General features: G+C 43.1%; 1 protein-coding gene across 1 annotated transcript; it reads left to right on the forward strand.

Moving 5' to 3' along the window:
• Nucleotides 1–5,091: 5,091 nt before the first annotated feature.
• On the forward strand, nt 5,092–17,687 carry LOC308289871 (E3 ubiquitin-protein ligase TRIM35-like). The gene is made up of 2 exons (XM_080731641.1): nt 5,092–5,225; nt 15,818–17,687. The coding sequence occupies exon 2, from the start codon at nt 15,882–15,884 to the stop codon at nt 17,319–17,321; it is 1,440 nt and encodes a 479-aa protein (XP_080587767.1). The 5' UTR covers nt 5,092–5,225; nt 15,818–15,881; the 3' UTR covers nt 17,322–17,687.
• Nucleotides 17,688–23,617: the final 5,930 nt, after the last annotated feature.

The following is a 23,617-nucleotide window of genomic DNA, read 5'->3' on the forward strand; positions in this document are numbered from 1 at the left end:
GGGTGTTTTTTCCCCGTTTTGGACGTACATGTAATGGTTTCAGCGAGGATATGAAATACTGCATGCTGTAACAGACCACGCCACCAGGTTGGAGACTCAACAGAGAATGCCATCAACCCACGTCATCCCCCGGCCAAGAGAGCGCTGCCAGAGAAGATGTGGAATCACTCATTAATGTGTTGACCATCTGATAGCGCTGCTCAGGCACGTGCACACATAAGAGATCAAAGGGGGCTTGAGCCCCTGCCTAGTTATCCGTCTGTAAAAAGTGCCCTCTCCAGACCATGAATGCAGTTTTTACTATGGTGAAAGAAATACAAATGTCCTCTTTCCATGCCATACATGAAGGCAGCATTCAAGAGAAATGCCTTGTCCAAACTCTCCTAAACTTGAATGCAGCATCTTATGTTGAAAGAATTGCCCTCTCTGTGTAGAAATCCATGCCGTTACACCACACTGTATTGACTTGATTATGCTTAGTTCAGTGTGGTATCACATTTCAGTCCCTGCCTCTCTAACATTCTCTGCACGTCCCTGGCGCTGCTGTATTGGAAGTAAAACTAACGACAAGCATTGCAGTGTCCATCAATGGAATCAATCCTAACGGTTTCATAAACATGTTAGTGCTTTTTGCCAGTTGCCCTCAGATCCGTTCCAGGTTCTGAGGTCCATAAAAGCAGATACCTGTAGCAGCCTCTCCAAAATGTTTAGGTCCAAATCCGATCAGCATTTTGTAGCTACGCTATTACTGTACACAATACAATCATACAGTACATTTGTAAGAGACTAATCTCTTTTTTACCAAATGGGTTCCAAGATTTTTCAGAGGTACGGTAAGGTCAATTTCAAAACAAATGTTACAAGGTGCTGTACAATAAATACAATGAAATAAAACAAGGACATAATAGAGCAACAATAAAATTAGTTACAACAGAGCAACAGAAACAATACATAAATAAACAGTACATGGAAATAAACAATATTACAAACCAACATTTTTCCAAAACAGATAATGGTCAATGGACTAGACATACAGCACAATAGTACTACCTACTGATAATGATGAGTTTGGTCAGAATCTAGTGACCTGTCTGTCATCTGTCCCTCTCTCTGTAACTACTATACTGAAACCCCTGGTCATCTCTATAATACAATGTAACGGAATTACTTTGTCTGAATCGCTATAAAGGGAAACACATGCTGTAATAGGACATCATGATAGGAAAAACAACAGGATTTTGACTAGCAGTAAATAAAAGTTTGTAGCAGACGCTTGAGCACTTCCACTTGAATATCAGATGTAGCTTTGGGAAGAGGTCACTTCCTTTCTCACTTCATCATCGCGTTGTTTTGAAGGAAGCAGATGGGACACTTTTCACAGTGAACACAACCCCATGTACATTTTGCATAAATCACATCCGTCACAGTTTGAAAAGAGATTTCACAAACTCTATAAAAAGGGGAGAAGAAAAAGCAGTGGTGGAAAAGGTACTCACATATTGTACTTAAGTAAAAGTATCAATACTGCAATATAGAAATACTCTATTACAAGTAAAAGTCTGGAATTCAAAATGTACTTAAAGTACCATAAGTAAAAGTACATAATGTTTGTAAATAGCAGATCTACAAGCTCACAACGTGCCGGGTTGTGATCTTGTAGATCAGCTATTTTCAAATAGCCACGGTATAAAATAGGGCTAAAGTGGTTCATCTATGTTTTATAATTTTATAATTTATATCTGTAAAGTAACTAGCAACTAAAGTTTTCAAATACCGTAAATGTATTGGAGTAAAAGTACAATATGTGGATCCGAGATGTAGTGGAGTAGAAGTAAAGGTATTGAAAATTGTAAATACTCAAGTAAAGTACAAATACCTCAACATTTTACTTAGAAGTACATTACTTCTGATTACAATAGAGAGCAGGTATAAAAAGGGGAGAAGAAAAAAATAAAAGAGAAGAAAAACGACCTCCAGCTGCTTCCATTCAAGCTCGCGGCCCCAGAGGTGGACTGATAGATGCGAGATGGAAAAAGACAGAATGGGTGGCCTGCTCTTTTTCCGACCGCTGTCCCGTGTTATCTAATCTAGACATTTCAAATTAAGAGTCCGGCAGGTCTCTTGCCGTTGCCTCTCTTGAGTGATTAGATTTCACGCCGGCCAGCTGAGACCTGGGGCGGGGTGGGGGTGGGGGTGGTGGTGATGGAGGCCTGGGACTCCAGACTCAAATAAAAGGGCCGCTGATGTCAGAGCATAAGAAGAATCAGGTGAGGGAGAGAGTGCATGAGCGGGTAAGAGGAGTGAATTAAGCGCAGGGAAGGCACTCTCTTCCAATATTTATTATTGCTTTATCGCTGTTATGAGTGAGGTTACATTAGTCTATTTTGAAAGGTAATCACCCAGGGCTTATGTTTAAAAATAGCTCTACAAGCTCACAAGTCGTGTAATGACATCAAAAATACGATGGCATGTTAAACAGCGGTTCAACATTGTTACAGTCTCAGAGATAAATGAACTCTGGATTGCACTGTGTAGAGGTGAACCGGCCCAGACTGTGACTGTGAGCATGGATTGTAAAAAAAAACAACTGTCTAAGACGTGCAAGTTCAGATGGGTCACAATGCTGAGCATATTAACGTTGTACCCTTTAAATTTGATATACAGTATGCTGCCCCATGGGAAGCATTCCGGCACACGCAGAACCATGCAGTATATGTTTAAGAGGTTGTAATCCCAGATGCCGTTGCCATATTGCATTTGTAACATGAATCTTTAAAGGACCACTTCACCCATTTTCAATAATTTGTCCTCACTAATGCTCATAAGTCATATCCCACATATAATATTCAAGGTTCAAGATTCAAGGTTGTGCTAGATTGTTACATCTTGTGTACAGGTACATAAGAGTAAAACATGTTTGTTTGTCTTCCTTCAGACAATGCAGCAGCCTAGGTAATAATAATAACAATAACTACTAAGACGCCCTAAGGGCGAGAAGCAAACATGGACGCGTGCACATGGCTGTGTGCACACATCTGCCAGGGTGACGGCAGACTGCTGGGTGAGCGCTGGAGCTTTGGCATGGGATCAACTTTGACCAAAAAAAAAAAAATCACATACCTGGTTGGTTGTTTAAGTTGGACAGACAAAAGATCTCCATATATGGGCATAAAAGTGAATATTTGTGAAATATAATATCGTCAACCAATCATCAAGGATGATGATACACGAAAGAAGAAGAAGCATCATCTGGGAATGCCCATATATGGACAGTCTCATGTGGTCTATGACGTCAAACATCTGAACAACTGAGTGGGCACAAATTCATCTGGGTGGGCACAGAGGCACACGTTTTTCGTGTCAGACTGGGTTTCCTTGCACGATTTGGGTCGGGTTTCTTCGCACGATTAAATCATTAATTAATACTTGTTTTTTTTTGCATTCAATTTCATTGCAAATAAAATCAAACCAACCACTCATTCAGTTAACACATTCAATGAAAGTTCAACTTGGCTGTACACTTGAACTGCCAGGATTTCTGACGATTTCACTCATCTTGGAAGGACAATTGCGCATTGATGGTGATGGATAACATAACAAATCATATATCCTATGGAAAGGCATACTCGCGCTCTTTCCAGCAAATCAAAACAGCTTTCTGAGAAGAGATTTTGAGAAAAAGCATGTTTTAGTTTAGAAAATAGAATAATTAATTGGTACTATGAATACAATTATAAACTACTAGAAGTTTGCGGCCCTTTGGGCCGCAAGAGAAAAAAAAGTTTTTTGAGAAAAAAATGTTTTTTGAGAAAAAAGTTTTTTGAGAAAAAAAGTTTTTTGAGAAAAAAAAGTTTTTTGAAAAAAAAAAAGTTTTTTGAAAAAAAAAAGTTTTTTGAAAAAAAAAAAAGTTTTGAAAAAAAAATTTTTGAAAAAAAAAAATTTGAAAAAAAAATGTTTTGGGGGAAAAAAAAACGCTTGCACACACACGCGCGCACGCACGCACGCACGCGCGCACGCACGCACGCACGCACACACGCACACACACACACACACACACACACACACACCCCTCTGTTGTAATTCGATACTCTACTCTGCTCAGCTCCTCTCCCCCCTCCCTCCCCCTCCCTCCCTCTGTAACTTGATACCCTGATGATCATTTTGACGTTTCAGCACTGGCCAGAATGTTCAGAATACTATGTCAGGACTGGCTGCTCTGCGTGAGGCTCTGCGTGAGTGGCATGTTTAAAATGTGGACAGTTGTAAATTTTCACGTTTGTTCGACGTGGTGGCTATGTTTGTGAGAGGTGTTTGTGAGAATATGTAGCTAAACATTCTGGTTTAGGTTTGCCACCAATTGCTCCAGTATAGATGCTTGATAGTTTGGAAAGATCAATTTGCCCTCTTTCTGAAACCAAAAGGACTTAACTTTTTAGAATTTTCTGTTGTTTAGAAAAATGCATTGCATTGGCATTGAATGTGTAGACTAAGCACAAAGACAGAAAATGAAAACTTGGGGGCCCTCTCTCTCTATCTGTCCCTCTACATTCCTAGACATCAAAGGGGGCTTGATTCCTCCATCTAGAATAGGCTGCACCGAAAATAGCTGATCTACAAGCTCTCTGTGCGTCGCAGCGCGAAGCGTTGAGAGCTTGTAGATCTTCTATTATTTTCACGGTCTTTGCCAAAAGAGCCCTTTTAGGACATGTCAGCCCCTGCCCCTCAAACATCCTCTGCACGTCCCTGCTTTACAGAGCTATGAAGCTAATCTGCACTCAATAATGATTTTACATAAGCTTTGCCTTATGGGTTTCCTTTTAGTTGACCTTGTATCAGTGAACTACTGAAGGCCTATGAAAAGTATGCAAAACTTCTAATGGCTGCAAGTTGACTTTCAGTTCAGATAGAGTTCAGTTTTGTTTCGTTTTCCCAGAAATCACATGGCATGAGGGAGGTTCCTTGGTGTGTGTGTGTGTGTGTGTGTGTGTGTGTGTGTGTGTGTGTGTGTGTGTGTGTGTGTGTCTAATCAAAGTCCATTTCCTTGTTCAGTTACTCTGCCTTTTTCTCAGAATGAGAAACACTTGTCAGAGACGGTTGTCTGCGACACGAAAAACGAAGCGAGACGCAAATATTAATATAAATAGATCAATTAATAGATGGACGGACGGATCCTTTGAACAACCTGGCAGACCAACAGACTGTTATCTGATACAATCACCACTGAGGTAAGAAAAAGGTGCTACAACTATTAATGTTAGTTACTATGAATACTGTAAACACTACAATCACTACTACTACTAGTAGTACAGATGTGCCATTTGAGAACTTCAAACGTCATATCATTGGCAAGACAGTGGATTGTCAGTAAATTGACAGAAGATTGACAGTGAGAAAGGAGGGCATTTGTGTTAAATGAGCGAGAAACCTAGACCCTTTATTTGTTTTATCAGAATTCAGATTATGAAAAGAAATCTAAAATGTAGGCGTGGTTATCTGTTGTTGTGAGGCGAGGGGCGGAGTTATGCGTGCATATCATTTTTATTCTGAAAGAAGCCACAGAGTGAGCTGTACTTGCTGTTAGCATTTCAGCAACCATAATTAAAACTAGGCACTGATAGATATGAATTATTATTATACATAATTGTATGATTTGTGTATGAGGCTCATATGACCATAAGGTTATATTATGAACTGAACTTACAGTATGGGAGACCATATTTTGGTCGTATACTGTAAGTTCAGGCTACTGATTACAGGTCATACTACGAAATCAGGCTTGTTTTGGTTATACTATATGTCACTAGTGGAAAATTACCAATACTCTACGTGTCTGTCGTCTTGTTATGATCTGGGAACGAATCAATAAGTCCCACGATCTTACATGTCATAACTGTTCTCTTTATATACTGTATGTTAACTTCCATCTTGGAAGAGAGAGAATTAGCAAAGCTGCCACCAGGATGGTATGCTCAGCTGTTTGTCTCCTTGTCTGACTCTCTTCAAGTTCAAATACAGCAATTTATTGATAGTCCTTTGGCTCGTCTCTGTCTTATTGTCTCCACCAGCCGAAGGCTGAGGGAGAGTATGTTTTCCCCTCCGTCCGTGTTTCCGTCCGTGCGTCCGTCCGTGCGTGCGTCCGTGCGTGCGTCCTCGCAGTTTGTGAGCGCCAAATCTCAGTCGCCGTTGGCCCGGTCGCTGCCAAAGTGAGCACACACATTCCCTGGATGCCAATCTAGAACCTCTGCCCTAAATTTTTCAAATGGGCCTTTTCTAGCACCAACTAGTGGCCGATGTTTGCTAAACACATTTCTGTGCACTACTCTTACAGATTTTGTCCAAAAATCCTACAAATCGGTAGGCAATATCTCGACAGTCATGTGATCGACACGGATCTGTCCGATTTTGCATATTCCATCCTGATTGGCTAAGGTTGGCTTCCAAAGTTTGTGGGATTGAGCCGTTTTGAACAAAATGCTTCAAATCACAAACGCAAAGTGGAATTATCATGAAATCGCGCACACACGTTCCCACTAGGCCGAGGAAGAAATGCCACTTAATTTTTTTTTTTTCAGCCTCATGGTGGCGCTATAACAGCCCGATTTGTGGTTTTACCTATAACTCCACCGATCAGTTTCAAACTTTGTAAGCGCACTCCCTAGAGGCTAAGGATAAACCTTTGCCCTGCATTTTTCACATCAGTCTTTTATAGCGCCACCTTTGAGCCGACTTATGTAAAACACATTTTTGGATATTACTCCTTGAGATTTTATCCAAAAATCATGCAAATCGGTACACAGTATCTCTATAGTCATGTGATCAAGTCCGATCCGTCTGATATTTCACATTCCATCCTGATTGGCTAATATTAGCTTCCAAAGTTTGCAGGATTGCTCCGTTTTTGAACAAAATGCCTCAAATCATCAACGCAGCTTGCGATTACCGTGACATTTGCCACACATATTCCCACTAGGTCAAGGAACAAATGCTACCTTTTTAACATTGTCCTGTTATAGCGCCACCAGCAGGTAGACTTTAGCGAAACACATTTTTGGAACACAATGCTTGAAATCATGCATGCAGCGTCCGATTGCCATGAAAGATCTAAGGTGAAGAATATGCCACCCTTTTTACATTGGCCTATTATACAGTAGCACCACCAGGACGCACGGCCTGGTGGAGACCTGTGCTCGGAAGAGCACTGCTTCTAGTTTTGATTATGGATTTATAGATCCATATTTATTTAACTTTATTAATAATTATTCATGCATGTGGAAAAATGATAAAGATTCTGCATATATTCTGTATATTTACCATTTGTAAGTCTTTTACTAATATGCCGTATCCATGATTTTAACTTTCTCCACCCGTGCTCTGTTTACCGCACGCCATGTTGTCTAATCCGCTGGGACAACCGGAGGCATGGACGCTAACACTATTTTCTGTGTTTGGGTGTGTCTGTACACAACGTTCACATGCACAGAACATAGCCGATTTACAAGCTCACGTGAGCTTGTAGATTGTCTATTTTTACTTTTACTCAAGTACACGTTGAATTCCGGACATTTACTCGTAACAGAATGGTTCTACATTGCAGTATTGATACTTCAATACTGCAAGTAAAACATTTGAGTATATTTTCCACCACTGCCGCACAACGTTCTGTCACAAAGTCTGACTTGTGAAAGAGAACCAGGAAACAGACAGTCACTACACAGTGTGACTTCTCTCTGGTCAGAAACGCAAGTACAGTGAAACCACGCCCCTCCTTGATACAAATCTATATAAAACAGAGGCACTGCTGAGATGCTATTGTTTTGAGATAATTGCATGCATTGTAATTCCCAATAAAACAAAAAAGTTAAAGGGGAAGTAAAAAAAAAAAAAGTCAATTTAATTTAAACTACCAGTCCACGTGGTTTAAAAGAGCAGACACCAAAGTAAGTAGTGCTACCTGCCTGCCAATTTATTTTAAAATAGCAGTCAAAACCCAATCACAATGTCTGCCAAAAAGTTAAAGAACTGGTGTCGGGGAGAGGGGCTGGATGAGTCCTACGCACTCCTGACTGTTGTCCCAGAAGAGACAGAAATAAGTCACATTGAAGAAGTCCTACAGAGCATAAAGTGCCTTGGAGCTGTCCGCGTGAGGGGCAGGATGCTAAATGATGAAGGAGATGCGCTCATGGTGCTCTGTGAGTGCAAAGAAAAGGTGACAGAAGCACAGTCTATTCCACCTGAAGCGTGTTTTACGGAAGGCTCTGAGTCTAAAGCCTGGCCAATCTATACAGTGACAGAGAGCCCAAAAGCCACTGGAGACGATTTTAACAGTAAATTGAGTGCTCTGCTTATAGCAGAGGGAAAGTCTATGGAAGACGTGCAGGCTTTGTACACGGGGCAAGAGCCAGTCCCAACCCCAGGCTCAGTAGAGTCAATAATCCGTGCTGTTGGTGACCTGCTAGCGAAAACAGGAAAGCCACCTCCTGAGAGCGGAGGATATCGGCGCCTGCGTGTGTTCTCAGGTACTGTACCTACTCCAGCCGGTGAAGAGCAGTTCGACCATTGGATGGAGCAGGCCTACTTGATGGTGGAGGAGAGTGATTGCCCACCAAAAGAGAAACGCAGGAGGATAATGGAAAGCCTGAAGGGGCAGGCACTTGAAGTTGTCAAAGCTGTGCGAATATCTGAACCAGATGTCACCCCAGAGAAATGCTTGGAAGCACTAGAGAGTGCATTTGGACTGGCTGAATCAGGTGATGATTTATATTTCTCCTTCCGTCTACTGCGCCAGCAGCCAGGAGAGAAATTGTCAGAGTTTTTAAGAAGATTAGAGCGTTGTCTGTCCAAAGTCGTACAACGAGGTGGTCTTCCAGCCAGCGGCATGGATAGAGCCCGCATTGAGCAACTACTTAAAGGGGCAGTAGGTGCTGACTTGATGTTGATCCAGTTACGACTGAGAGAAAAGAAGGACAACCCTCCAACATTCCTCCAACTGCTGCGTGATATCCGCACAGAAGAGGAGTATGAAGCCTCTAAAGCTAAGCTAAACCAGTCTGTGCGCACAGTCTATGCCAAACCACAGGCTGAAAACCAATCAGAAATACAAACCCTGAGAGCTGAGTTAAAAGAAATTAAGTCCATGTTCGCTACACTGGCGACGGAATCTCCCCCAGTCAAAGAAGAAGGCGCTGAGACACCCCCTGCCCCAGCACAAGACACAGAGACTAGTCAAGACCCTGAAGTAATTGCCCTCAGGAAGCAAGTGAGGCAATTAACCCAGAAAATGAACTCCAAAATGTTCCATGCAGCTGCGGCCTCACCAGCAGTGATGACCGTGGGCAGCACCAGTCCTGCACCCTGTAACCATCCTGCATCCAGTAACTGTCCTGCACCCAACACCCCAACAAGAGGAGCCACTAACTCAGCTGACTTCATCTGTTACCGGTGTGGGGAGAATGGACATATTGCAGGAAGGTGCAGGAATGCTGAGAACCCCAGCAAAGTGATCCAGAAGCTTATTGGAGCACTCAAAAAGGCTAACACTACTGACTCACAGCTCGCCAGTGCTGAGCCTACAGCTAATGTGGACTGTAAGAAGAGTGCATTGGAGTTTCACAAGACAACCGACCTACCAGAAGGCTTGATAGGGCCTCCAGCCTTGGAGCCACTAAAAGTAAATGGCCACCTATGTGACGCACTGTTGGACAGTGGCTCACGTGTCAGCATCATCTTCGAGTCCTGGTATAAGCAGCACCTGTCCGATGTGCCGATCCACCCAGTGAGCAGATTGGATATATGGGGCCTAAGTGACTCTAGCTACCCGTACCTCGGCTATGCAGTGGTTGACATTGAGTTTCCGAAGAAAGTGACAGGAGCCCCGACCACCGTTTCAGTCCTGGCCCTGATTTGTCCTGACCCTGCGGGTCCCGACAAGACACCTGTGATTCTGGGAACTAATGCTAAAGCCAGTCTTCCCAAACGCCTTGCACAGCTGTGTGAAGACATGCCTGGGACATGTATGGCTCGAACAATGGCCGTTCAAAGCACCTGCACAGAGCCTTCAAGATTTCTCCAAAGCAACGAGGAAGTAGGATCTGTAAAGTGGCAGGGCCCTGGTCCATTGGTGATACCTGCTGGACGCAGCTGTCATGCCATTTGCAAAGTCGAGGCCAATGACCCACTACCGGAGGAGATCCTGATGGTTGAAGCCTCCTCTTCAAGCCCCCTTCCTGCAGGAGTGCTATTGCAGCCCATTGTCATTCCAAGCCATGCAGTTGATCTTAACAGTTTCACAGTCATCCTCCAGAACGAATCCCTCAAAAACACAACCATACCTGTGGGGTCCGTTGTTGGCTGCCTGTATCCCACTGATGTAGTCACCACAATGTCAAAGCAACAGCCAGTCTCTGAAGATTTTGACATCAGTCTGCTCAACTTTGGAGACTCCCCTGCTCCTGAAGAGTGGAAAGCAAGACTGAGACAGGAGCTGTCTGAGAGAGCAGAAGTATTCTCTCTAGATGAACTAGATGTGGGGCTAGCAAAAGATGTGGAGCATACTATTCGCCTGGAAGACGCGCGACCTTTCCGTGAGCGCTCTAGACGCCTTGCTCCTGCAGATATCGATGATGTGAGGAGTCATATACAGACGTTATTGGCTGCAGGCATCATTAAGGAATCCAGAAGTCCATACGCTTCCCCAATAGTGGTGGTCAGGAAGAAAAGTGGAGCAGTGCGGATGTGCATCGACTACCGCACACTAAATAGTCGAACAATCCCTGATCAGTACACCACTCCCCGGATTGACGAGGCTCTGGACTGCTTAACCGGAAGCAAGTGGTTCTCTGTCTTAGACTTAAGGAGCGGCTACTATCAAATTGCCATGAAGGAGGAGGACAAAGAAAAAACGGCCTTCATTTGTCCTCTGGGCTTTTATGAGTTCGAGAGAATGCCTCAAGGGATTACCGGAGCACCTGCGACTTTCCAAAGATTAATGGAAAAGGCAGTTGGAGATATGAACCTCCTCCAAGTTCTCGTTTATCTGGACGACCTGATCATCTTTGGAAAGACATTGGAAGAACATGAGTCCAGACTCCTGAAAGTCCTAGACCGGCTCAGAGAAGTTGGTCTCAAGATTTCTCTCGACAAATGTGTCTTCTGTCAGACCAGGGTCAAATATGTGGGTCATATCGTGTCAGCAGATGGTGTCGCTACAGATCCCAGCAAGGTCGAAGCTGTTACCAACTGGCCCAGGCCCACAAACCTAAAGACTCTAAGATCGTATTTGGGCTTCTGTGGATATTATCGCAGATTTATCTACAACTACTCAGCCATTGTCCGTCCCCTAACAGAGCTGACTAAGGGGTACGCTCCCACGCAGAAGGGACGGAAACCAAAGAAAGGGAACAGTGAAGCCTACCTGGATGAGAAGGAACCGTTCGGAGAAAGATGGGATCAAGCGTGCACAGATGCCTTCGAACACATCAAGCACTGTCTCACTAATGCTCCCGTGCTGGCTTTCGCTGACCCCAGCAAACCCTACGTGGTGCACGTGGATGCCAGTCTTGCAGGGCTTGGCGCAGTTCTATATCAAGCCCACCCAGAAGGTCTAAGGCCAGTGGCTTTCGCCAGCCGAAAACTGAGCTCTTCAGAAAGAAATTACCCCATACATCAGTTAGAGTTCTTGTCTCTCAAGTGGGCCATTGTGGAGAAGTTCCACGACTATCTCTACGGAGCCAATTTCACAGTCCGCACTGACAACAATCCGCTGACGTACGTCCTTACAACTGCCAAGCTCAATGCCCATGGACATCGGTGGCTGTCGGATTTGTCAGTCTACAACTTCGATATCCTCTACCGACCTGGAAGAAACAACATTGATGCGGATCTGTTGTCGAGGATGGAGCCAAGAGAAGAGGATACAGACTGGAAAAGTATATCCCAGTCTGGTGTCAAGTCTATATGTCAGCAGGTTGGTGTTCTGGGATCCCCTCAAGCCTCTCCCAGATACGTAGAACAACTTGGAGCATCCCCTGAGTGTGTGCCAGATGTGTATGCCTTCCCTACGCGGGTGCAGCTGAACACACTAGGCCAGTTGTCCAGACAAGAATTGATCCTGGCTCAAGGAAAAGACCCAGTAATAAGACCAACCATCCATGCAGTGAAGCAAGGGAAGTGGCCAGAGGATGTAGAGTCTGATCCTGAGATCTCAGCCATGAAGAGACAAATGGCAAAGTTGGTCCTGGAGGACGGATTACTACACCGTGTGAGCCAAAGCCAGTCTGGAGAGCAGAATCGTCAGCTCGTGCTGCCAGCTGAGTTCAGACCAGTTGTGTTAAAGTCCCTTCATGACGACCTCGGTCACTTGGGAGCGGAAAGGACTGTTGACATGATAAGAAGCCGGTTCTACTGGCCGAAGATGGCTGCCAGTGTAGAGCAGTATGTCAGAAACTGTGGAGAGTGCATTCTGAGGAAAGCCCCTGCACACAAAGCTGCTCCCCTACATCAAATAGTCAGCAATGGGCCCCTGGACCTCGTGTGTATAGACTTCCTTTCAATGGAGCCAGATTCAAGAGGAATCAGCAATGTACTGGTCATAACTGATCATTTCACGAGGTACGCCCAAGCCTTCCCTACCAAGAACCAAAAGGCCCTCACAGTTGCCAAAATCCTTGCTACCAGAATCCATTCTGACCAAGGGCGGGATTTTGAGTCGCGATTGATCAAAGAACTCCTGAAGATAATGGGCATAAGAAAGTCCCGAACGACCCCCTATCACCCCCAGGGTGATCCGCAGCCGGAACGGTTCAACCGGACTTTATTGTCCATGTTGGGCACATTGAACCAGGAGAAGAAAAGACAGTGGAGTCAACATGTTGTGCATCTGGTGCATGCGTACAACAGCACCACAAGTGACGCTACGGGATACTCCCCTTACTTCCTAATGTTTGGGAGGGAAGCCCGACTCCCCGTTGATGTGTGCTTCGGCACCCAGCCTGAAGATCAAGTAGAACGTCAACACTCATCCTACGTCACTAAGCTAAAGCAAGACTTGCAGAAGGCTTATCAGCTAGCAGAAGAAGCCTCGAACAAGTTACACCTCCGCAACAAAAAGGCCTATGACAAGAGAGTGAGGTGTCAAAACCTAGAGCCTGGTGACCGGGTGTTGCTCAAGAACCTAGCCTTTACTGGGAAACACAAGCTCCAGAATCGCTGGTGTGACATTCCTTATGTGGTCACAGAGAAAATGCCAAACCTACCCGTTTACAAGTTGAAGCCTGAGAACGGGATGGGCAAGTTGAAAACCCTGCACCGAGATCATCTATTGCCTGTCGGAGAACTGGTGCGAATGCCAGTGTTGGACAAAGATGAAGATTTGCCATCCAAGCCCAGAACTCGAGCACAAGTTCGGGGTAAGCGCAAAACCCCTGATCACTCAGTGCAAAAAGAATGTGAATCATCCTCAGAATCAGAGTCTGATCTGGAGTATCCCTAGCGTAGGTCGTACCGTACTTACCTGGAAGAGATCTTGTCCCGAAAGGAAAAGCCCCCTCACGGCCAGAGTGAAGCCCAGATGGAGACAAGTGACAGTCCTTCGGAGTCAGCAAGTGACAGTTCTTCAGAGCCAGAACCCCCTCCGAAGAGAGAAGAAACGCCTCATATCCCTGACACCGAATCAGACCCTGAACCAGTTTCAAGTGATCAGGATTATAGGAGGCAGTCTAGTAGCACTAATATAGGATCCCCTCCTACTCACACTAGGCCCAAAAGATTGCGTAAACCAGTTATGAGACTTACCTATGATAAGCCTGGTAAGGCCAGTGAGGAACCCCTTACTATTGTCCATAGAGGGGTTGTTATTAAGATTGGGAAGAATAAAAGTAGGCTTGCTTGCATGCCAACCTTTGTGTTTGAGTTAAGTCCTGTTGTTTGAGTCTAATGAGGACATCAGACATTTAGAAGGGGGAGGGTGTAGCCCTGTTGTTATTTTGGGTTAATAAGAAGAGACATTATTTGAAATGCTGTTATTTGAATTAAGCTAAAAAGATATACTGTAACAGTTATTTTGTGTGATTTTGATATAGAATGTGACATTGTTTATTGTTCAAAAGAAATGGGTATACTTAATTATATTTACTTACTTTTACCTACCTTGAAACTAACTCGAAGAGTGTTATTTTTACTGGGGGTTTATTTTCTGTGAAGTTCTGTATTTTGTCCATCTGCACTTACCGTAGCAGAGTGGCTGAGCCAATCAGGAGTGTCCTAGCACGTCATGTGATGGGAAGTAAACACGCGCACGTTGTCTGCACGGCAGAGAGAGATGCCGGTGATAAGAGAGGAGAGACGTTGTGAGTGAACGATAAAAGTGACATAAAGGAAACGTGACAAACGGTTTGATTTTGAGAGTTTTAGAGTCCGGTGTGATAAATCATTGCAAGGAGGACTGAAAGCTGTACTGTGGTGTGCCAGTGCCGTCGACAGGATCGTGACTGTGTCATTCTGCAGTGAGTGTTTGAGCAGCTAGCTGGCTAAAGTTAGCTGCGTGCGTCTGTACTGGCCCGCAGTATTTTGAGTGGACGGCTAGTTAGCCAAAGCTAGCCGATACAGTAGTGTTGTTAAGCCAGCAACGTGAGCTGTTGTTGAGAGAGACTTTGGAGCTAGGGGTGGACCCCTTTGACTCGTCAACGGAGCATCATCGTCTTCGTTTTGTGAAGAGCATCATCCGTCGGTCTTTTGAAGATTCAACGTGTAACAAGTAACGTCTGAACAGTGAGTAAATTCCTGAGTGAGGACGCCATCTACGGACAGTAAACAGGCCTGCAACGTGGGTGGGGTTTTTGTTTTCTTTTATTTAGATGCCGGCTTAGGTTGATACTAATACAGTGCACTGTGGTAATATTGATTAATTGGTTGAAGTGTTTGAAACTATTGAATTTGAGGTATTTGGCCAATTATATTGGAAAGTGTTTACAGTTTGGGTTATTGTGAGTAACTAATTGAGGTTGGTTCATTTAAGTTTGTGAACAGTGAAACAGTGAAACTGTTTGGTTTTGCACTACGAAGTGTGATTGTATTTGTTTATTTTGCACCTAATTGTGAATTTGGATAAATGCCAATTTGTATTTTACTTTCTAACTACCTTTTCCCTAACTACATTTTCCTAACTAAAGATCCTTACATTTATGTCCTGGTGTCTGACTCGATTTACTCAAGGTACATTTATGGTTTTTCCCTTAAAGAGCTTATTGGAGATTACTTGTTTTGAACACTCAAACATAGCATTATATAACTTGGGAACCCTTCTCCATAGATACGTGGGGATTAGATGGGCTACACAAATCTATATAAAACAAACGTTAATATTAATTATATAAGCCACGTCACGCCAAACTAATGGAATGCAGTGAGCAATATGTAATGTGTGGCGATAAATATTTATTTTCTACCCAGAAACTGGAAGTACACAGAAATAGCTACAGAAACAGCAGAAAGCTCTGAATCCACAAGCCTATGGGCAAATTGAACCATATCATAAGTTCCCTATCATAAGTGACCCATTTATATAATATATATTTATAGAAAAAGTGATTTTGGGTTTAATTACTCTTTAAGTGTCGAAGTGTAGAAAAGTGACACTTGTTTTCAGTAACAAAAGAGAATAATTATCAAGTATAAACAGTGAAAAGAACCTTGGGAAAACAAGTATTTCCAGAAAGAATGCAGGAAAGGCATAGAAATGGCACATCTGTACTACTACTACTACTACTATATAACTACTAATACTATTGACACTCATGATGTTATCGTTGTTGTTTTGTCTTAGAGTATTCCTCTGGTGTAACAGCCTCAGAGAACATTCCAGATCAGATGTGTGACCAGCAGAGAAAATGTCTTCCCGTTTGACTGTTCAGGAGGAGGAGCTGAGCTGTCCTGTGTGTCATGACATCTTTAAACATCCCGTTGTGCTGTCCTGTGGCCACAGCTTCTGCAAAGACTGTCTGCAGGACTGGTGGATGGAAAGACCAACAAGAGAATGTCCTGTTTGTCAGAAAAGATCCTCCAAGAAACAACCTGGTATAAACTTTGTTCTGAAGAACCTGTGTGAGAACCTCTTGGAGGAGAAAGGCCGGAGCTCCTCGTCGGTGAGCTCTGAGGACTTCTGCACTGCACACAGTGAGACGCTCAAGCTCTTCTGTCTGGACGACCAACAGCTGGCATGTCTCGTATGTCGCGATTCAGAGAAACACTCCGGACACAAGTTCTTACCCGTGGACGAAGCGTCTGGACATTGCAAACAGAAGGTCCTGGAATCACTGAAGCCTTTAAAGGAGAAACTGAAGGTCTTTGATGGAGTTAAAACAGGTTACGACAAAACAGAAAATCACATCAAGGTCCAGGCCAGGAACACAGAGACTAAGATTAAGGAACAGTTTCAAAAGCTTCGTCGGTTCCTACAGGAGGAAGAGGAGGCCAGGATGGCCGCTCTGCGGGAGGAAGAGGCTCAGAAGAGTCAGGAGATGAAGGAGAGGATTGAGGGCCTGAGCAGAGAAATGGAAGCCCTTTCCAATGCAATCCAAGCTGCTGAGGACCAGCTGAGAGCCCATGATCACGTCTCATTCCTGCAGAACTACAAGACCACGATGGAGGGAGTCCAGCTCAGCCTGCAGGACCCACCGGCGCTCTCAGGAACACTGATAGACGAGGCCAAACACCTGAAGAACCTGACCTTCAGAGTCTGGTACAAGATGAAGGACATTGTCTCCTACACTCCTGTCACCCTGGACCCCAACACTGCTAGTCCATGTTACATACTGTTTGATGATCTGACCAGTGTGACACTTGGAGAAATACAGGAGCTTCCTGACAACCCAGAGAGGGCTGTCTCCTGTTACCAAGTCCTGGGTTCTGAGGGCTTTAACTCAGGGTCTCACATCTGGGATGTTGAGGTTGGATCCAGTCCAATTTGGAATGTAGGTGTGTGTGTGGAGTCTTCCCAGAGGAAGGGACACCGAAGGAGTGGATACTGGTTTATAAATGGCTGTCTGGGTAAATACACAGCAGTCTCCTCACCAGGGTCTGATGAGAAGTGGACTAAACTTTCAGTGGATCAGGGACTCCAGAAGATCAGAGTCAAGCTGGACTGGGACAGAGGACAGCTGTCCTTCTCTGATCCTGATTCTAACACACACATACACACCTTCACACACACCTTCACTGGGAGACTCTTTCCATACTTTAATACTGATTCTGATTATGATTATGGTCATGTTATGTCTCTGAAGATGTTACCAGGGAAGATCTGTGTCACTCTGGAAAACCATAGTTAGAACGTCAAGTCCAATAAAAAGAAAACTACAGAATATATTGATCTGGTATTGATTAAGGGCTATTATATTATGGCAGGTCATTCATTATCATTTTAAATCAGTTGCAGTGATAATTTAATGAATAATTCAGTCTCAAATTACTTTTGTGGGAGAGACAGGCAGGCAGCCAGATCATGCTTTACAACCACAGCAATGGTGACAGATAGTTAAACAGATACAATACTGATATCATACTTTTTTGGAGTGTATAAACTATCAGTTTGTAATTATATTGGTATAATGGATCGTCGTTCGCGATCAAGTCTATCACTGCCTATCACTTCAAAGTCGAAGGTGTACTGGGAGTAGAGAAAGGGGCCTATTGATTACTCACACCATGGAAACTTGAGTTCAATAATAGTTTGTTTTTTGTCGCATTCCTAAAACAATAATCTGATTACAATAAATGTACCCCCATTGATTCCGGATGGGGACCCACATGCATTTGGGTCCCCATCCGGAATCAATGGGGGTAAATTTACTATAATCAAATTTGTCTTAGGAATGCAAGAAATACAAAAAATATATATTATTGAACTCAAGTCTCCATGGCGTGAGTAATCAATAGGAAAAAAAAGTAATTTTGGAGGTGAACTACTATAATTTTGTTGTCTAGTTTGAGGGGGAATGGGGTATTGAACACTGAGCTGTGGTCTATGAACAGCATTTACACATGTCTCTCTCAAGGTGTGAGAGGGTGGTGTGAAGTCATGTACAGTAGCAATGGCATTTTCTGTGGGTCTATTCTGGCGATAGGCAAATTGCAGGGGGTCGAGATTGAATGGCACCATTTAATTTAAGCTGAGGAAGGACTGTGGGCCAAAACGTCTGTTTGATCTGCAGCTGGGGGTGAACCCTTAATAAACAAGAATCCTATTAGGATCAAAGTGAGTGCTGGTTTCCTTTGTGAAATGATTATCGCTACCAGAACCGTGCACCCGATACACAGGTATTGTGAACGACTGATTGATGAGTGCTCATCTTTCTCTCCTTCAAGTTACCATTTCTGTCTACTCTGTCTGCATCACAGAGGAGGGCTGTGGACATTTCAGAAACCTGCTTACCAGTGACATCGCCGGTAGGCAGGTTTATTAATTTCAAACAAATTTCAATGTTTTTTTTTTTCAGCATGCAATGAACTGGAAATAGATACTGGAATTACTGCTATGCTGTCCTCGTATCTTGTGACATTTTCCATTGTGTATCAATTAATATGTAGGCATGTCATAGGCAAACATTCAAAAATAGCAGATCTACAAGCTTACAAAGCATCAGCTTATACCGTAGTTTGGCTATTTCCAGCGAAGAGATTTTTTTATGAGGGACAAAAAGGAGGAGGCCTTGCAGTAGTAGTGTTTGTTTGTTTTACACAAATCGAACTCTGCCAACGACTGATTATGAACTCAACCAATGGACTGGGACCCAAAAGTGGGCTGTGCGTGAAATGTTCTAGCAGAATTACGGGGAAAACATCAACAACTTGAATTTAGGAATTACTTATTTTAGTCGCTTAATTGAATGCAGACTTGGGGTGAAGTTGAATGTGAAAGCAGTTGAGAAGCGTAATCAGGACAATATCAACTGATTGCTAAAATGTCGTAATCAGGATGATTATCATCTCTGCAGCTGTTGGGTTTAAAGGTCACAGTGGACACAACACATCCACCGTGCTTTTTAAGACACCTTCTAATCGGCTTTGTATGAATTTCCAATTGGCAATGAATGTAGGGATATTTTAGTCTACAGCACCATGTAGAGTCAGGAGAGAATGTATTGGAAGAAAAGAGACCGCTTTCAACACAGGCCCTGAGCCAGGTTCAAACCCAAGTAGTCACAAGTAGGGTTCGATCAGAAGGGGTTCCCAGTATTGCTTCATTCATAACAGTCCACAAACCTTTTCTAATTATAACTCTCTATCTACCTAATTATTATGACAATAAAATTGGCATAGCTCCCTCACCATTATTATTATGCTAGTCTATGGTGACCTACCACGGGTCACAGACAAGGTCAGAGAGAGAAGGATGAGGCATAAAAAAAGATCTACTAGCTCACAGCAGGTCACAGCGTGACACACTGTGAACTTGTAGACCCGCTATTTTCAGTTAAAAGCCGGCCATTTCACAATTGAGGGGCCTGGAAATGTTTAAGAACCACTGGGTTGTCACACAGCTACAGTATGGCTCATTCAGAATGCAGCTGACTTGCCTTTACATTATGAACCCTCAAGCAATCTTGGGTCGTCAAGGACCAATCTACTAACTGTTTCCAGAACAAAACAAAACAAACCATGGTGAGGCAGTGTTTAGTTATTATGACACACTTAGTTGGAACAGACTTCCAAAGGATCTGAGCCTTGCGCCAACAACAACTACTGTTAATTTTGTCCACAGCGATTTATAAAACTTTTTTTTTTCTTTTTTTAACTGCTTTTACCATACACCTTATCTAAAGCACATTGAATTGCCTTTGTGTATGCCAATGTGATGTACAAATAAAGTTGCCTTGCTTGATCAAATCCATTGTGGTCAGTGGCTGAACAGAAGAGCAAGTTCAGAGTGACACACATAACTGCTAATTCTCTGTCATCTGTCCTAATGTATGTAAAACATGACGCTGTGCAGCGATCAGACTGTATTCTGGGCGGTCATACAGGGTTCAGGCCTTTGATCATTCAACAATCAGGAGAGTGGTACAGTCAGCTGCCAGCTAACATAGCCTCATATAAGCTTCAGGCCCAGCTAGAACAGAACCACAGAGACAAGAGGAACAGATCCATTACCTGACCCAGGAACGCCAACTCGTCCAGGCTGCAGAGTTATAGGCTCGACTGTGCTTCCATTCAATACATCGGAATGACATGTGGAATTCAGAGGTGGATAAAAAAATAGCACACATCTAACAGATTGAACACGAGACGTTTTGATTAACTGAACTATGTCTCTCGCAAGGTGTGAGAGGGTGGTGTGAAGTCATGTACACTTGTACAGTAGCAATGGCATTTTCTGTGGAACTATTCTGGTGATAGGCAAATTGCAGGGGATTGAGTGTGAATGGCACCATTTCTTTTACGCTGAGGAAGACCTGTGGGCCAAAACGTCCGTTTGATTTGCTGCTGGGGTGAACCCTTAATAAACAAGAATCCTATTGGATCTAAGTGAGTGCTGGTTTCCTTTGTTAAATGATTTGGCTACCACAATAGTGAACTAATATTAAGCCCAAATTATACGTCGTTGTTCGATATAGCATAACTGGCTCTGTGCGTAACTTATTCTAACTCGTAGCGAGCAAGAATAAAGTAATTGATTCGCATTATGTGGGGAACAAAGACAATGCGAGGTTAATTGGAGAAGGAACTGGAGCGAGAAACGCCACCTTCTGAAAACAGGGACTATACAGTTATGCACAGAGCCAATTAGGCTTAGGTCAGCTATGCACAGCCGGGTCCTCTCAGGGTCACAGTGACTTTACGTCAAAGTATTGACCTTAGGGGTTGATTGACTGATATCACTTGACCTCCTATTCACCCAGCCTGTGGACATGTCCTCTACAATTAGCATAGAAAGAGTCCAAGCTATTCCGTTTCTGGTGTGTGTGTACGTGTGTGTTTTTAGCGAGTAGACGGGTCAATGATGTGCACACACACACACACACACACACACACACACACACACACACACACACACACACACACACACACACACACACACACACACACACGTCCAAGATGTGTTACATCCATCACATGCTTTCATCACATAGCATTGTTTACTTGTCTGTGGAATGCCAAGACTGTGTCAGACTGCATCCATACTTGGCAGAGAGATGAGGAGAGAGCAATGTTATATTTCCTACATGCTTCAGGAAAATAACTAATGCAACAAAGAAGACAGTGTCGATTGCATGTGAGGGGTGGTAGTGGGAGACAGCTGCGCTGCACACCCAGCATTAACTCCAGTCCAGACACAAGAGACCACAGCACAGGGGAATGACACAAATCTGTGGAATCTCAAATAAAAAACATGCTTCTCAACCGGTTTCAAATCGCCATGAGAATTCTTCACTAACCACATTAGCCCCATTTTATGCTTTCAAGAAAGAAAAAAAAGAAAAAAAGTAGGCTAAATAATAAAATAGCCAAAATAGCAGAAGGGAAAAAAAGAAGAAAGATTTTCACCAATGACATGCCTGAACTAGGAACTCCAGGGTGAAAGTGGTTAACCAAACATAAAACCTATTCTATCCTATAGCTTTTCTGGGGTGAACATTCCACGAAAACAGCTAATCTACAAGCTCAAAGAATGTCGTTGCATCGCCTTGCGATGTGTGGTGGTGACCTTGTGGATCAGCTATTTTCTTCGAAGACATTTGGTAGAGGGAAATGCTAAGCGGATCTAGAATAGAGCCCTGGTCAATAAAGTACAGAATATGGGTTTTAAGTGATTGACCAGAACCTATTCAGTAAACATCAAGATCTGTTTGGTTTATCTGGTTTGTAAAGGATTCAGGTACAGAACTCCAACATTTCAGCTTGATTGGTTATAGTCAATTATATGTGAAATCACCTAAATGATCAATTTTGAAGCCTGGGGAAACGTAGGGGAGAGTGGGGTAACTGAGACACTGGGTAAAATGAGCCACCTCCTGTATCTAGGCAATGGAACACATTTGAGGTCCTGTGACCGTTATATTTTCAAGCCCCTTGAATTTCCCCCTTGCCATGAAGGAGAGGAACTGATAGTGCTGTGGAAAACATGTTTTTTCACAAAAATATGTTTTTTGCATGTAAAAGTATTTTTTCTTGCTGTCAACATAATAAGCTGTTTTAAATTGATTCAGGGAGAACATTTTATATTGTACATGTTGATGAACTACCAACATATAAATCCATGATGCTAGCTGAAGATTACCCTGAATTGATAGAGATGTCCTTTTTCCCCAAAATGTGGCTGTGGGGTGTACCAAACTTTTCTCAATTGATTCTTATGTATTTTTCCCTGTAGAATCCATTTCTGCAATATACATTTTTGTATTGTGCATAATTAATGAGATAATTATCTCATTAGTTATGCACAATACAACAATATACTTCTACAGGAACAAATACATAAGGATCAACTGAGAAAAGTTTGGTAAACCCTTACATACATTTTTTATAGGGCTTTTATAGGTTCTTTCTGCCCATGTGTCAAATTATTTGACAAATGGGTGGAAATGACAGGAAAAACCTATTAAAAATGTCTGCTATGTACATTTTTGTATTGTGCATATTTAACCCGCCAACGCTGTGTTTTTTTTTTTTTTGTAGTTTTAAAGTGAAACAAGTAAGTGGATCACTTTACCCCCTTGATTTCTCTGGTCTGTCTCAGTTTACCCCGGTGCTGGGGTAAAGCGAGACACAAGACCACTTTTTTTTTAAACAATCATATTTTCACTGCCTTTTTTCTTGAATACATTCTGATAACTTCCATTGTTAGGAAACATCCCAAATTACTGGGAATTGTGTGATTTTTTTACTGATGTCTTTTAGTTTGCCTAGAGGGGAGCAAATGTAAAGTGTCTCAGTTTACCCCACTCTCCCTACACAGTTTCCTGGATTTTGATCCCACTCCACAAGAGTTACACTTAACAAGTGCAAGCAGAATTAGGCAGGTGCAATTAATTAGACAGCAAACAATCCTGGTAACAGCTGTGGATGTGTTTTGACAAGAGTTTCCAGCTGCACTGCAACAGAGGTGGAGAGCAGAGTGGAATGGTACACAGAGATACACAGACTAGAGATCAAACTGGCTAACAGTCCCTTGCCACACTGGATCAATGCTGAGGTGTGCTGGTAGCTCTGAAACCATAGATCGATGGACAAAGACACCATGGCCTGGGTTCCAACTTCCAATCTGGTTCAGGAAATGTGTCAAAAGGGAAAAAGAGAATGAATGAGAGAGAGAGAGAGAGAGAGAGAGAGAGAGAGAGAGAGAGATGTGCACACATCTACATTATTATGTACTGTATAATAGTCTACGAAAATAATATAAAAAACACTTGTACTACATCATGCTGTGGAAAGTTGCCACGGGGAGTAGGAGTAACAGGTGAATGTCACCGCTAGTTTACCCCACAGCACCTCCCCATGGTCACCAGCAGTATGTCACATAAAATCAACACTTTGGTCATAGCACCCTCTAGTGCCAAATGGGTGCGTACACATATAAAATATATATTATACCTTTATATCTATATTATAGATATACAGTGCCTAA

The sequence above is a fragment of the Nannobrachium achirus genome, assembly GCF_963921795.1.
Source record: "Nannobrachium achirus genome assembly, chromosome: 8".
Lineage (NCBI taxonomy): Eukaryota > Metazoa > Chordata > Actinopteri > Myctophiformes > Myctophidae > Nannobrachium > Nannobrachium achirus.

Bases quoted from the DNA above. Each gene is read 5' to 3' on its own strand.
- LOC308289871 (XM_080731641.1), top strand. From the start codon at position 15,882: ATGTCTTCCCGTTTGACTGTTCAGGAGGAGGAGCTGAGCTGTCCTGTG.